This window comes from Nyctereutes procyonoides, unplaced genomic scaffold (assembly GCF_905146905.1).
Source record: "Nyctereutes procyonoides isolate TBG_1078 unplaced genomic scaffold, NYPRO_anot_genome, whole genome shotgun sequence".
NCBI lineage: Eukaryota > Metazoa > Chordata > Mammalia > Carnivora > Canidae > Nyctereutes > Nyctereutes procyonoides.
Genome location: NW_026575135.1, coordinates 22765893 through 22783088, shown reverse-complemented (window position 1 = coordinate 22783088; position 17196 = coordinate 22765893). Strand labels below are relative to the sequence as shown.

The window sequence follows — 17196 nt, the reverse complement described above, 5'->3', positions numbered from 1 at the left end:
CAGAGGGTGGGATGCCAAACTATTTCAGAAGACAGAACAGTTCCTAATGATGAGGCTTCGGATATGGCCATAGCTGGATTGGAGCCAAGGTAAAGGACTCTAAGATGAAAAGGTCTAGGAATTGAGAGTCACTAAATGGGCTATACACTCAGATGTTTAGATATCCCATAGATTCCCCCTCTTTAAGATGCTGCCCTGGGTCCATCCAGCCCCTTCCCCAATCTTCAGAGGATCTGCGATTACACTTCAACTTAAGTCTTAGATCCTAAAATGGAAATGGCATGGCTGAGCCAGAAAACAGAATGGAGAAGTTAGAGAGAGCCATAGTGGACATCTATTTTGTTTTATTTTGTTTTGATACATAATAAATATGCATACACTTTTCTGAAAACAGCATGTCTATTTCCTGTGAAGGGACTACCACCAAATCCGGGCTTCTTGAGTCTCAGTCCATGTGCAAGTACAGTATGACTCTGACCTGTGAGCAGTTCAGGAGTTCAGGGATAGATTCACGACCAACTAGAATCCATAAGCACAATGTTGTCAGAACAACACCACATTTTCGGCTTCACTTGAACCTGCTAGGACACAAAACCTGAGAATAAAGTCAGCACAGAAGAGAGCCAAGAAATAGAAATTGAATCCTGATGACATTGGAATGAGTCCCCGAATCAACCCTACTACCTCAAGCCAACCAGCCCTAATCCTGGACTATTGAGATATGAGTCCATATATACACGTTTTGCTTATACCTGTTGGATTTTATTTTCTGTCACTCATATCCAAATAATTCATCACAATGCAAGGGTTCTCAAACGCTGGCCCTGCCTTCTGGGATAGCTCTGTGTGTGTGTGCATATAAATTAATAATTTATATGTATTAATATATTAATATATAATATATATTAACTTCTCTGTGCCTCAGTTTCCATTTATGTGAAAAAAGTAGCAATACCTACTTCAAAGAGTTGTAAAGATTAAATTGAGTTATAAATGTTGGAGTATAAATTTGTTCCACAACACTGAAGAACAAGATACATCACATTACTTAATTTTTCTAAATTAAATCTGATTCAAAAATCTCATTTACTAGTGTTGGAAGATGTCCAATATTAAATCATGATGTGGCAGGAGGGAGCTTTTTTCTTCTTTAGAATGATATACATTGACCAACAAAACAACTCTCCACCCACCCCCAAAAAAACCCAAAACACTTAGAAAATAACCTCTGGTCTTAAGTCTATCATGGTTGCCACTGGGATGTGCATCGTATAAATGCATATGGTCTATTCAAAGGCAGGTGGCTCCACAGCATCTCTGCACACCAGCATTTTTGCAGCAGTTCCCAAGACTGTGGCTGGATCTATAGTGCTCTAACCATTAAATAGGTTCTCCCCATTAGAAGTCTTGCTGGAAAAAAAAAAAAAAGTCCTGCTGCCTCTTCTGTACAGACCCTAACACTCATGGAACCCATTGCTATATCCCTTTTCTCAAATTCCTAGACACACTTTTATCCTTGGCATTGCTTCTTTCAATCATCTTCCAACTTCTTCTCAAGAACACCTAGCTAAATTAAATTCCCCTCCCACACAAAAGCCTGGATAAGGTTGTAGACCAGGTATCTTGAAACTTTGATTTGGGACTAGAAAACATAAACTCTATTACCAATTCCATGAGACAAGAAATCTAGAATTCCTGGAGGAGAGGAGAGCTAAGTTACCTTTTTATCCTACCAGATGTCTCCTTTGGCAAGGAGTAGAAGACAACAATTAATAGCTTGGTAAAATATCTACCATAAATATAAGTATATAGGTATTCAACATTCTTTTCCCTGTTTCCTATTAGGATTCAACTTACCTTCTTCATCCAGAGGTATTGCTACCTCAAATACCAGGCAGGTAATACAAATGAGTAAAAGTGGACAAGTATAAGAAAACAAAATCATAGGCACAATGATAAACCACAACTAGCCTTAGGCTTGGTATTAATGTTGAGAACATGGTAAGAACCATGGTGAACTGAAGGGCACATGTACACTACAAGGGGAGCCACTGCTACTTAGCTCTTATTTTGTGGAAATGAGAGTCTAGTACTGCCAGGTTTTAAACTTAAAATACTATTATGTACAATCTACTAGTTTTACAGTGTTGGCTACTCCAGTTTTTAATGCTGGCCACATCGAGCCAAATATTACATATCAGTACATCATTTTAAGCCCTTTTATAGTTTCAGCTGCTACATATATGCTACTAGCTATAAAATTTTACATCTCCACCATAGACTGTTCTTCCAAGCTTCAGATCCACATATCTAATTGCCTCCTACCTAGTTTTTCGTTGTCACAGAAACCTCAAATACAAATGTCTAAATGGAGCTCATTACCTCCCCCCACCCATAAATTGGTTCCCAGGTCTGTGTTCTCTATCTCAGTAAAATGGCGCTAATATATACACCCTGTTTCCTAAGTTAGAAACCCTAGAGTCATTCTCAATTCCCATACTCCTCTATCCCACTGGTAATGAAGCCTAACCAATTATATCTTTGGTATTCTGGTAGAATTAATTATTCTCCATTCTTACCATCACTGTCTTGGTTTAGGCCTCATCTTTTGTTTTGCCTAAACTAAAGCAAGAATTCCCTAACTAATCTCTCACCTCAATCTCTTTGCCCTCACTAGAGCCAGTGTTCTTTCCAAGATACAAACTTAATCTTGTCACTTTCCTGCTCAAAACTTTTCAATGACTTCCATCATCTTCAGGGTAAATTTCAGTTTCTTAGATTGATATTGAGGGGCCCCGGTGAACTTATCTTTCCAGATCCATCTTTTACCACTTCCCCAACCCCCATACATTGAAATGCCTTCAGTTTCCCTAATGATACGTGCTTTCTCTGCCCTAGCACCTAATACAGGCTGTTCCTCCTGCTTGAATCGTCTTTCTCTTGCTCCTTATGCTTTCATTTTCTTGGTTCCTCAAACCAAGCATTAATCATCTCCTCTAAAAAGCAGCCCCTGGGCAGCCCAGGTGGCTCAGCAGTCTAGCGCCGCCTACAGTCCAGGGTGTGATCCTGGGAACCCAGGATCGAGTCCCACGTCAGGCTCCCTGCATGGAGCCTACTTCTCCCTCTGCCTGTGTCTCTGCCTCTCTCTCTCTCTGTGTGTGTGTGTCTCTTGTGAATAAATAAATAAAACCTTTAAAAAAATAAATAAAAATAAAAAGCAGCCCCTGAGAAGCAAACCCCTTCCCTGGGCTAGTTAGATATCCTCCTCTTATCCCATAGTACCCCATGCATATTTCTATTTTGTCTATTACTTAGCTGTTTTCACCCTACTGAAATGAGACCTATTTACTGCAGAGACTGTCTTATTTCTATCTCCTCAAGACTGAGCACAATATCTGATCCATAGTAGGTACTCAATAAATACATGTTGAATGAATGAATAAATAAATAAATCAAGTCCAACCCACGATACGTAGGGGAGAAATCTTTCTGGCCTGAAATCACATAGCTTAGGGTGGCCTGGGTGGCTCAGCAGTTTAGCGCCGGCTTCAGCCCAGGGCCTGATCCTTGAGACCCGGGATCAAGTCCCACATCAGGGTCCCTGCATGGAGCCTGCTTCTCCCTCTGCCTGTGTCTCTGCGCAAAAGCAAAAATGAACTATTGGGACTTCATCAAGATAAGAAGCTTTTGCACAGCAAAAGATACCATCAACAAAACTCAAAGACAACCTACAGAATGGGAGAAGATATTTGCAAATGACGTGTCAGATAAAGGGCTAGTTTCCAAGATCTATAAAGAACTTACTGAACTCAACACCAAAGAAACAAACAATCCAACCATGAAATGGGCAAAAGACATGAACAGAAATCTCACAGAGGAAGACATAGACATGGCCAACAAGCACATAAGAAAATGCTCTGCATCACTTGCCATCAGGGAAATACAAATCAAAACCACAATGAGATACCACCTCACACCAGTGAGAATGGGGAAAATTAACAAGGCACGAAACCACAAATGTTGGAGAGGATGTGTAAAAAGGGGAACCCTCCTGCACTGTTGATGGGAATGTGACCTGGTGCAGCCACTGTGGAAAACTGTGTGGAGGTTCCTCAAAGAGTTAAAAATAGATCTGCCCTACAACCCAGCAATGGCACTGCTGGGGATTTACCCCAAAGATACAGATGCAATGAAAGGCCGGGACACCTGCACCCCGATGTTTCTAGCAGCAATGTCCACGATAGCCCAACTGTGGAAGGAGCCTCGGTGTCCATTGAAAGATGAATGGATAAAGATGTGGTTTATGTATACAATGGAATATTACTCAGCCATTAGAAATGACAAATACCCACCATTTGCTTCGACATGGATGGGACTGGAGGGTATTATGCTGAGTGAAATAAGTCAATCGGAGAAGGACAAACATTATATGGTCTCATTCATTTGGGGAATATAAATATAGTGAAAGGGGATAAAGGGGAAAGGAGAGAAAATGAGTGGGAAATATCAGAAAGGGAGACAGAACATGAGAGACTCCTAACTCTGGGAAACGAACTAGGGGTGGTGGAAGGGGAGGTGAGCAGGGGGTGAGGGTGACTTGGTGGCGGGCACTGAGGTGGGCACTTGACGGGATGAGCACTGGGTGTTATTCTATATATTGGCAAATTGAACACCAATAAAAAATAAATTTATAAGATATAAATAAATAAATAAATAAATAAATAAATAAATAAATAAAATCTTTAAAAAAATCACATAGCTTAGAGTTAGAGAACCCAAATCTTAATTTCAGCTCAGTGCTCAATCAGACCTAAACTGGCCTTTGATGGGGGTGAGGTGAGAAGAGAGGCATTAAAATGTACTGGGAAGGCAGAGATTAAAGTTGTCCCTGAAAGAGTCCATGTGGAACAGAGTGGTAGTTTTAGGAGAAAAGGGGGAAATGAGGAAAAATATACTCAAGTGCATTTAATTTGTCAACTTTAACATTAATGCTTGCCAAAAAGATCTCAAGCAACCTAAAGTCAAATAAGACAGTTCATAGCTGAAATGAGATTTAAAAGGGGGGGAGGGTGAGAACAGACTCCATATATTAAAGATGGAACAAGTCTTGTAATTAGGAACCTTAAACAATTTTTAAAAAGATTTATTTATTTTAGAGCAAACAAAAGAGCATGGGGGGAGGGGCAGAGGGAGAGGGAGACAAGTAGACTCCCTGCTGAGTGTGGAGCTCAATGCAAGACTTGATTCCAGGACCCCAATACCATGACTTGAGCTGAAACCAAGAGTCAGCCACTTAACCAACTGAACCACCCAATTGCCCCAAAAGAAATATATTTTTTTAAGATTTTATTTATTTATTCGTGAGAGACAGAGAGGAAGAGACATAAGGCAGAGGAAGAAGCAGGCTCCCTGTGGGGAGCCCAATGAGGGACTCTGTCCCAGGACCCTGGGACCACGACCTGCCCCAAAGGCAAATGCTCAACCAGAGCCACCCAGGCATCCCAAGAAATAATTTTTTAATATAGCATATATTATATACTATCCTAATCATATGAATTTGTTCATTTAATACTCAAAACAATTCTATGTGGTAAGTAATAATATCACTCCAATTTTACAGGTGAGAAAATTGAGGCCCTAGAAGATTAATTAGTTTGAGATTTCACAGATAGGAAGTGGCAGAGGTAGGATTTGAATAAAGCAGTTTGATGCTAGAATCCATGTCCTTAATGACAAGGCCTGAAGCATAATTCTGGCTTTGGCCAGACAAAGACAAAAGAGATCACTCAGGTTTCAGTGTTATGAAGTATTAGTTGCCTGGTACAGGCAATTTTTTTACTCTAAATTCAGGGAAAAGGCTGTTAGGCATGTGGGGGATGGGAGTTCTTTGTTCTGTGATGCAGTGATGACCTCGGGATAAACTGCCACTAGGCTGAGGAAAATGGAATGGCTGATAGAAGGCCTGCTTGGGACTGAAGGGGACATGGGGCTTCTTTGGAGCCAGTTGACCCATGCCCTGGCCTGCAGACACTGTGGCAGCAGCTGCCTCCAGAGTCCAGGGAATCTGGTGACACTATTCTTGTTCATGATTTGGCAGATTCGGAGGTGGTGGCAACTTGGGAGCTGGCGACAGCTTCAACTCTGGTACTCTGGGGACATGATGCAAAGCAAGGTGGGTGACATGGATATACAGCTGGGTGAATAACTATTGATACCACATTTGAGTTCAGGTGAAAAATCACTGATATGGAATGACTAGAAGCCAATTACCCAGGTGAATGACTCTAAGTCTTACCTGTGAGGCTGGATGATGACTATTGATACCATATTTGAAGACAGGTAGGTAATTACTGACCCTAGATGTAGTTATGTAAGGTAATGCGGATCTCCAAATATGGGCTGGGTAATGGCCATTGACATCAGATGCATAAGTGACTATTGGCTACAGATACGGAGCAGGTGAGTAACTTCCCTCTGAATTTGGAAAAAAGATTGAGGGCTTCATGACACACTTTGTGTCTTTGAAAGGTTTCATGCCTGAAGTATCTTTTTCTACTACTCAGAGCCTACCACTTCTGTACCATGTGGCTTTCCTTGATCACTTATGGAAGCAGAAGTCAGAGGAGGAAGAGGAAGAAGAGGAGGAAGAAGAGGATGTGTCTCTGGATCCACTGAAGCCATGTTCTCTTCCCAAAGAAGTTCCCCTTGGAGAAGAAGCCACCACAGCCCCATCTCAACCACCTTGTGGTCCTGAGGACCTCCAAAAAGCCATACGGACACCAAAGCAAGTACATACACGCACCCCAAGCCCTTCCAGATCCTTCCCCACCTTTCAGATCCTGACCAACCTGCCTATGAGGCACAAAACAGCATCAGGAAACTGTCTACATCAGAGAAAAAGCCAGTTCTTCTGGGGTCTCCCCTCTCTGCATAGTGAGTCCTTGGAGGCCATCTTGCTGAGCTCAGGTGGCCCCTCTCCCCTAAAGTTGTCTGTTGGTCCTTCTGCCTTCTTCAACAAGCTTGCCTTCCTGCCTAGATCCAACCGTCTGCTTCCCCAGTACTGCTCCCCAACTCAGCCTCCTACCCGTGAAATCCATACTACAGAAGATATGGAAGGGATGGCCCTTGATCCTCAGCAATTTTCTCCTCCACCTTCCCCTTCTGTCCCATCGCTACCCTTTCATCCTAAGTCCTTTCCCATGGACCACAAGGGAGTCCTATCTGGTGCTAAGGCACATACACAGTGGTTTATGCAGCAGAAAGAAGTCCCTTGGGTCTCTGAGGATCAAATCCTGCACCTACAACCTGAACTCCAAAGAACCAGATGCTTCAAGCTCTCCCCCTACTCTGAGGTCTGGTGGGATGTACCACAGAATCCCAGACTCCAACAACACATTCTAGATTCACTCTCTGCCTCTCTGCTATATCATTCTAGCCTTCTGGGATTCCTGACAAGGTTTGAGGCCCCATGGAAGGCTATGGAGCAAAACAAGGACCCCAAGGCCTCTGCGCCTGCAAAGCCAGCTCCCAGCTCAACCCTGGCCTCCCTTTCAGAACTCCAGGAAGTCAGCCCAATAGAAGGGCTACCTGGATCCCAGGTCCTCTGGGAAACCACAGGACAAAGAGAGCATCCTCAGATCTCTAAGCCTTCAATCCTGGTCCCTTGCCAATCGGTAGACCCCATGACAAAGTCTCAAGGAACTAGCCCCCTGGGAGCTCCACCTGGATATAAGACTCAGTGGAGAACCACAGTTTGTAAAGAGAGTTCTCAAGCCTTTGTGCCTCCAATGACAGCTCCCTGCCAACTCCCAGATGCTCTGTCAGAACTCCAGAAAGTCATCCCTGAAGGAGGACTTTCTGCACCTAAGGACTTCTGGGAAACCATGAGTCACAGAGAGAGCCCACAGACCTCTAGGTCTCCAATGCCATCACCCTCCCCTCCCCTAGATCCCCTGCCAGAACCCCAGGGAGGCAGTTCTCTGGGAGATTCACCTAGGTATAAGCTCCAATGTGGACACAGAGAAAATTCAGGAAACCCTTGGGCCTTTAAGCCCTCAGCCCTAGACCTCAGCCCAGGGCTCTATGGAACCAGGCTTGAATGTGTCCCACCAAGATCCGAGACTCCATGGGAAGGTAAGCAGAGTAAAGATAATCTATGGGTCTCTGCAGACCCAGTTTCTTCTCCCAGCCTTCCCTCATCCTCTCTGCTGGTACCCCTAGAAATGAGTTCCCAGGAAGTCTTGTCTGAGTCCAAAACTTTGGGAGGGCAGAGAGAGAACCTCTGGACCTCTGAGTCCCCAGCCCCTGCCTATAGCCCATCTCTAGCTTCCATTCTAGAATTCCGCAGAATCAATCATATGGGAGGCCTCACTAGATCAGAAGCTGCATGGAAGGACATTGAACATTCTAGGCATTCCTGGATTTCTGAGCCCCCATCTCTGGCCCTCAGCCCACCCCCAGTTCTTATATTGGAGCCCCTCATAGCTAGCCCCACAGGGGTCCTGTTTGATTCTGAGGCTAGATATGGGGATATAAAAAGGAGAAAGAACTCCTGGACCTCTGAGCTTCCAGTTTGCAGCTTACCCCAAGACCCACATGGAACCAGATCTTTGGGAGCCCTGTCTAAGTGTGAACCTATTGAGGGGAACAAGCAGAAAGAAACCTGTTGTGTTCCTGGGTCCCCACTGTGGGACCCCAGTCCACCTCCAAACTCTAAGTCAAAGTCTCACATAAGTGAGACTCCTAGAGACCAATGTACCTGTAAGCCTAAGGGAAAAGCAGTGGAGCAGAGAGACAACTGCTGGGCCACTGAGCTCCCAGCCTCAACCCCCAGATCTCTCTCTGCTCCTCTACTAGATCCACATATTGACCTTGAGTTTGTGTGGAGGAATGTGCAACCAAGAGGGATCCCCCAGGACTCCAGCCCTCCAGCAATGGATCTCCTGCATCCAATACCCTGGCCTCCCACCTTAGCTAAAGCTCTGAAGATTGAGCCCAACCAGTCTGACATACCCAAGAGAGAGTTGTTCCCAGGTGCAAAGGCAGAGACTCCATCCTCCCAGAGAGAGGCCGTCCCAGAGGTGCCCTCCACCTCTGGGATCCAGGCCTGGCACTGGAGTAGAGAGTTGGGACTCAGGCTAAAGAAACTACAGCAGAGCCCCGCTTCCAGATCCCCTGACCCAAGTCAATCATTTGGCAGCTCCCCTGCCCTGAGCTCCACAACTCCAGGCTCCTGGAGACTCTCTACGTGCCCCCCACAGCAGAATAATCCCCCTAATTTGTGCCCCCACTCTTCAAGCTGTCATCCCCCAAAAGTTCACAGCACAGTAGCTCAGCCTGTCCAGATCTCCCACTGTTATCACTCCCACTCTTCTTCCCAGCCTCTGCCACAAGGGTCTGGCAGGGCCGAACAAGGGTCTCAGAAAGAGGAAAGAGTGAAGGTGAAGATGGTGGCCCAGGTCTCATCCCAGGGGCCATGTGCTCGCATACAGACTGGTGAGAATGGCCCAGACCTAAGCGAGCCCTTAAACCCTGAGGTTCCGGCCTCAGGCAATGGACAGAACAAGGCTTCAACCCTATCTTCAGCCAAAAAGAGAGAGAGCCCCAGGAAACCCAAAGCAGGAGACCACAGAAGAGGGGATGCAAGACTGGGGTCATCCACAGTTACAGGGAAGAGCCACCCAGCCCAGGCCAGAAGACCAGTGGAAGGTCCTTTAAACAGACTTTCCCAAAGATCTCAGCATAAGGACCAGAGCTCTCGACACATTGCTTTCCCTCAGCAGCTTCACTCTAAGGCTGCAGGTCCCCAAATTCAGCAAGGGGCAGGGCTGAGAGCTGGTGACATCCTGACCCCTCAACACTGTAAGCACTGCCATTGGGCCCACATGGAAAAGCATCTCTCTTCCCCCACACCTCGGGTTCCCCTTACCAGGAGTCTCCAAAGAATGTTAGCCAAGTTTCTGGGTACCCATGGCCCCTGCCAACTAAATCCAGTAAGAGGAAAGACTGGTAGTACTGACACCCCATAACCCAAGACCTGAAGCCAAACCAGTTGTGGGGTGGAAATAATAAACTAGCTAAACTAGACAAGTATCTCTCATGTCATCTTTAGTCTGAGGTACTAGTAATGTCAGTTCCCTATTAACTTCTGCTATGGCTGTATTCCCTCAGGAACAGAGAAGTAGAGTTTTCAAGATTCTGCAGGCTAAACTTTTAAAGCCCTTCACAGGGCAGCCCGGGTGGCTCAGTGGTTTAGCACCCGCCTTCAGCCCAGGGCATGTTCCTGGGGTCCTGGGATCCAGTCCCACATCAGGCTCACTGCATGGAGCCTGCTTCTCCCTCTGCCTGTGTCTCTGCCTCTCTCTCTCTCTGTGTCTCTCATGAATAAATAAATAAAATCTTAAAAAAAAAAAAAAAAAGCCCCTCACAAATAATTAGCCTGGAGTCCACACATCCCTACTATACAGGGTGAAGCTATAAGGCCAGAACAGAGTCCAATGTTGCCCTTGAGAAAAACTTCACAGCAAGTGAACAGAAGAAAAATACATCCATTCACATGAACACAATTGGTTTGAGGCTAGGCAGTTGGTTCTTGGTCCCTTCGCCCACTTATCCACAAGTTCCCTACACTTCTGACCATTTCTTCTCAGCCCTCTTTTTCTCTCCCTGGGTCAGTTCATCCATCCCCAAGACCACAAAAACAAGTGCCTTTTCATATGTTTAATGACCATCTGGATTTCTTCTATAATTGCCTATTCATATCCTTTACCCACTTTTCTGCTGCTGCCCTAACAGATTACCACAAAACAACACAAATTTGTCAGAAGTCTGACATGTCCCATGGAGCTGAAATCAAGGTTGGCAGGGCAGCATTCGTTTCTGTAGGCACTGAGAATTCATTCCTTGTCTTTCCCAGCTTCTATAGGCTGCCCACATTCCTTGGCTACTGGCCTTTATCCTCCATCTTCAAAGCTAGCAAAAGGAAGGCAAGTTTTTTCCACGTCACTGATCTCTTCTGCCTCCCTCTTCAATTTTTAAGGACCCCTGTAATTACATTGGGTCCATCTGGATAATTCAAGATACTATGCCTATCTTAAAGTCTTTTTTTTTTTTTTAAGATTTTATTCATTTATTCATGAAAGACAGAGACATAGGCAGAGGGAGAAGTGGGCTCCATGCAGGGAGCCCAATGCAGGACTTGATCCCAGGACTCCAGGATCGCACCCTGCGCCCAAGTCAAGACACCCAACCACTGAGCCACCCAGGCGTCCCAAAGTCTAACTACCTTAAGGTTAGCAATCTAAATTCCAACTGCAAATTTTAATTCCTTTTCATGTAAAATAATATATTCACAGGTTCTAGGGATTAGGATGTGAACATCTTGGAAGGGATGATTATCCCTTGCCACAGATATTATCCTATTATGTAGGCTGCAAATATTTTCTCCCAATCTGTAGTTTATTTTCGAATTTTAAGATGGCTTTTACAGTACCAAACTTGAAAATCTTCTATATAATTAAATCGACTGACATTTTCCTTACGGCTTCTAAGATACTTCAGGCACTTTTGCAGTTTCAATATATTTATGTTTAGATTGTTACTTTTTGAGTATGGTGTGATGTGAGAACCTAACTACCTCTACCCCCAAATATAGGTCCACTTTTACCAATACCATTAAAAAGGTCTTCAACTTGGGCAGCCCTGGTGGCGCAGCGGTTTAGTGCCACCTTCAGTCCAGGGCATGATCCTGGAGACTGTCCCTGCAGGGAGCCTACTTCTCCCTCTGCCTCTTATGAATAAATAAAATCTTAAAAAAAAAAGAGGGGATCCCTGGGTGGCTCAGCGGTTTGGCGCCTGCCTTTGGCTCAGGCCGTGATCCTGGAGACCAGGGATCGAGTCCCACATCGGGCTCCCTGCATGGAGCCTGCTTCTCCCTCTGCCTCTCTCTGTCTTTCATATGAATAAATAAAATCTTAAAAAAAAAAAAAAGATGTCTTCAACTCATCCCATTAAGTGTCATATTCCAAAATATGGGTCATTTTAAAAGCATCTATGTAGGCTTCAGACCTATGTATACAATAGCCTACGAGATATCATCTCATATTCAATTTGTCCAAAAATCATTTTCCCTTTAAGCTCCTTTCCAATATGCTCATTCCTATTGAAGGCTCAATACTGAAGTCAGAGCCTTTCATCCCTGACTCCTCCTTTCCCCTCACTTCCTAATCTAGTCATCAATTAGAACGCTGTCAGTTATACCTATGAAATGTATTGCAACAAATCCATCTTTGCCTCTCCATCTCCACCATCAGTCTTAGTTCAGTCATTTCTCATCAGACTGGTTGCCCTATTCTTTCTAGTCCATCCTCCACATGGCTACAATTCTCTGGAGGTCAGCTGACCCACACTCTTCAACAAGTGTCATAGAAGTTTGAATAAAGGAACGTACCAGATGCAACCTGGGTCCTAGACTGGGTATTGGTTTGATCAAGAACTATGAATAACAAAACCCACTAATAAATGTCCTTAGATTAAATTCCCTTTGCACACACACACAAATTGTGAATGACATATTCAGATCACTTGAGAAACTGAGTATGGTAGGAGTATCAGATTAAATGAAAATTTACTGAAAGGAAGAGGTGGAGATCAACTTAAAAAGACATAAAGCAGTATGATCTTTTTGTTGGTTTTTTTTAAAAAAGATTTTATTTATTCATGAGAGACACACAGAGAGAAAGAGAGAGAGGCAGACACAGGCAGGGGAGAAATAGGCTCCATGCAGGAAGCCCAATCGGGACTCCAGGATCACGCCCTGGGCCCGAAGGCAAGCACCAAACCGCTGACCCACCCAGGGATCCCCAGTATGATCTCATTTTGATTTTAAAATACCAAATGTACACCATAAGGGTATAATGGACAAAGGCCACTGGACCAAGTGAGACCACTTTCTTCCTGTAGCAGAATAGTATGCATACCTGTCTGTTGTAAATGTAAATACAGTTCTGATTAAATATATGCTAAGGGAGATCCTTGGGTGGCTTAGCGGTTTAGCGCTTGCCTTTGGCCCAGGGAGTGATCCTGGAGTCTGGGATCAAGTCCCGATCAGGCTCCCTGCATGGAGCCTGCTTCTCCCTCTGTCTTGTCTCTGCCTCTCTCTTTGTGTGTGTGTGCCTCTCTCATGAATAAATAAATAAAATCTTTAAAATATAAATATATATATATATATATATATATGCTAAGGATGGTAAGGAGTCTCCTGTCATCCCTAACTGCAAAATTTTTTTTATAGAGATTGCTCTAATTAACTGAAGACTGTTAACAATAAAGACCATGTATTATAACTAAGTGTATTTATTTCAGGATAGAGTAAGATTCTATTTCTTACATAAATGTTTTGTCAAAGTTTAATTACCAAACCCTTTCTTGAAATAGGATTCAATGATTCTATGACATGTAAGCATGTAATTCCATGAACATTTTAAAGTATTAAAAGATTCCATCTTATTAATCATTCTCCTAAAAAAAAACAGTATTACACATATAAACACAGAAAGATATGAAGTTATTTGGATGATGATCCTTGGGAACATGAACTTTAAAAATTTGCTTTTAGGGGGTGCCTGGGTGGCTCAGTCAGTTGAGGATCTACCTTTGACTGGGGTTGTGGTCAAGGGTCCTGGGATCAAGCCCCACACCCAGATCCTTGCTTGGCAGGGAGCCTGCTTCTCCCTCTGCCTCTACCTGCTGCTCCCCCTGCTTGTGCTCTCTCTCTGCCAAGTAAATAAACAAAATCTTTTTTTTTAATGTGCTTTTAACTTGATGGGATGAGCACTGGGTGTTATTCTATATGTTGGCAAATTGAACACCAATAAAAAATAAACTTATTAAAAATGTGTTTTTATATCTTTTTAAAGATTTATTTATTTTAGAAAGAGCACAGGAAGGGAGGAAAGAGGGAGGGGGAGAGGGAGAGGAGAGTTGAGTCTTAAGTAGACTTAGCACTGAGTGCAGAGCACAATGCAGGGCTCACTCTCACCATCCTGAGATCTGACCTGAGCTGAAACCAACAGTCAAGACACTCAACCAACTACACCACCCAGGTACCCCATAAAATTTGCTTATATTTTCCTAAAATTCTACAATACACCTTACTGCTTCTCTAAAAATAAAAGGTTTTTAAAAAGTGTATTGTCAGAGCGCCTAGCTGGCTCAGTTGGTGGAGGGCGTAACTCCTGATCTCTGGGTGGTGAGTTTGAGGCCCATATTGGACATGATTACTTTTTTTTTTTTTTTTAAGATTTTACTTATTTGAGAGAGAGAGCATAAGCAGAGAGAGTAGCAGAGGGAGGGAGAAACAATCTCCTCTCTCAGCAGGGAGCCTGACCACCAGTGGTGATCCCGGGATCATGACCTGAACAGAAGGCATACGCCGAACAGACTCAGCCACCCAGGTACCCTGGGCATTACTATAAAAAAAAAAAATTATCTATGCATAATGCACATATAGGTGACAATATTATATACTTTTTTTTTTGCTACAATTTAAGAGGAAAAAAAAATGAACTGTCTAGCACTGAAATCTGTCACTTCCTGCCTAAATGACCCAGAAAACCCACAACTTTTAAAATAAACTTCATTTGGAGACATTCCTGGATGGGTGGCTCACTCAATTAATCACTTCTTGATTTTGGCCCAGGTCATGATCGAGGTCATGGGATCAAGCCCCAAAGCCCCACATCAGGTTCTGCAATCAGCAGGCAGTCTGCTGTAGATACTCTCCCTTTCCCTCTACCCCTCCCCCATTTGCACACGAGTGTGCACATGCATACTCCTAAACAAATCTTTTATAAAATGTAGCAGGAAAAATAATGAACTTCACCTGGGGCACCTGGCTTGCTCAGTCAGTAGAGTATGTGACTCCTGATCTCAGGGTTTTTAGTTCAAGCCCCAGGTTGGGTATAGAGAATATTTTAAAATTTAAAAAAACAAAAAAACTTTACTCCTAGAATGTAAGGTTCTTCATGATGTGGTTGACCTCTTCAAATATACTCCCTTGCTAGTGAACCTGATGCTTAAGCATGCTCTGTATTTTCTGACTTCTGTGCCTTTTGCTCAAATTGCTCTCCCCTACTTCTCATGTCATCTCCCACCTTCCTTTAATGCCCAGCTCAGACTACCTCCAGAGCCTTTGATTTTTGTCTTGATATGGAGTCCCCTTCCTTGGCAGCCCCATAATTTGTACCTTGTTGACAGCAACATTTTCCTGATAGTATGGCTATCAGGCTCCTCAAAAAGAAGTTGAGGTTCTATGAGGTCAAATCCACATTCCCAATCTAGTGCTCTTTTTCAATATTCCCTCTACTCCATATATATGGTTGAGAAAAACAAAGTAATGCTGTTATTCTACCTCTTCTGTTATTCTTCTGTTCCAAAGATTTTATTTATCCCAAACCTGTCTAGAGGGTTTAGTCCAAAACTCACCACTTGCTGGCCAGAAGTGAAACTGAAGGTGTTTTCCCTCTTCCGACCTATCTGCCCCCGTCCCACTAAATAGTCTCAAAGACACTGCAATTCTTTTTTTCATTTTTTTAAAGTAGGCTCCATGGCCATTGGGGGATTAGAACTCACAACCCTGAGACCAAGAGTTGCATGCTCCAACCGAACCAGTCAGGTACCCCAAACACAATGCAATTCTAAATTTCTACTTGACACAGGAACATTTCACAAGTCTATGTATATCTGGGTAGTTTTACGAAAAATCCAAGTTCTATTTAAGTCTTTTTAAGCCCTCCATGGACAACAGAAACAAACCATTTAACATTTGCTCAGTTCAGCTGAATTTATGATTGGCACTAGACTAGACTCTTATAGGATCAGTATCTTGGAATATAAATACATCTTGGGGTACCTGGGTTGGTTCAGTGGGTTAAGTGTCTGACTCTTGATCTTAGGGTCATGAGTTCAAGCCCTGTATTGGGATCCATGCTGGGGGTGGAGGCTACTTAAAAAACAAAACAAAAAAACATATATTTGGGATCCCTGGGTGGCACAGCGGTTTAGCGCCTGCCTTTGGCCCAGGGCACGATCCTGGAGACCCGGGATCGAATCCCACATCGGGCTCCTGGTGCATGGAGCCTGCTTCTCCCTCTGCCTGTGTCTCTGCCTCTCTCTCTCTCTCTCTGTGACTATCATAAATAAATAAAAAAAAAAAAAGATTGTGAGCTCTTTGAACCAGAGATTCATTTAAAAAAAAAAACAAAAACAAACAAACAAAAAAAAAAACCATATATTTTAAGATGTTGCTTTTACATCTGTGGTATGATGTTGGTCCTCTAAAATCTTTCATGCCATATTCTTGGTTAGAAATCCATTTCCAGGGATGCCTGGGTGGCTCAGTGGTTAAGTGTCTGCCTTTGGCTCTCAGGGTGTGATCCCAAAGTCCCAAGATCGAGTCCCACATCGGGCTCTCTGCAGAGCCTGCTTCTCACTCTGCCAATGTCTCTTTCTCTCTGTGTCTCTCATGAATAAATAAAATCTTTAAAAATAATAATAATAAAATCCAGTTTCTTTCTGGGAACATTGGAAGTGAAAAAAAATGGACTCTCTATATAACTTGCCTCTTGGTTTCAGTATGCAGATGTCTACAGGTGTAAGATAACAGTTCCTCATACTGTTTTCTACAGTTTACAAAGCACTGTCAATTACTTTATCAGAGGCCCCAAAAGAACTAAGTGCCTTGTTCAAAGCTACACTGCTATAAGCTCAAATGCCAGAATTAAAACCAGACCTCTCACTACAAGTCTGTTCTTGGTTTTTCCTAAAAGATCTATAAAGTTCCAACTGTCATCTACAGACACATTACGCATGTCATGCAAAAGCAAATCAATCATTCCAACACAAATTTCTCACATTATCAACCAGTATCCCTACAATATTTTGTAGGAAAATACCACTTGCCTTCTATTCTATTCCTATAGCTTAACACAGAGGTACCAACCAAATGTCCTTCCCTCAAAGATCGTCTTTGGCCCACAGTGAGGTTAGGCCAACCTATATGAGCCATACGGATGAGAGAATAGTGTTCAAAGTGGAAACAAGACTGGAGGCTAGGGGTGCCTGGGTGGCTCAGTCAGTTAAGCATCTGCCTTCGACTCAGGTCATGATCCCAGAGTCCAGGGATCAAGCCCTGCATTG

At 43.5% G+C, this 17196-nt stretch overlaps 1 protein-coding gene across 1 annotated transcript; it reads left to right on the top strand.

Moving 5' to 3' along the window:
* Positions 1 to 328: 328 nt before the first annotated feature.
* Positions 329 to 10367, top strand: CUNH9orf131 (chromosome unknown C9orf131 homolog). The gene is given in 3 exon segments (XM_055302040.1): positions 329 to 6172; positions 6564 to 9969; positions 9972 to 10367. Coding segments are annotated over 3 exon segments (3678 nt in total). The 5' UTR covers positions 329 to 5941; the 3' UTR covers positions 10013 to 10367.
* The last annotated feature ends 6829 nt before the right edge of the window (positions 10368 to 17196 follow it).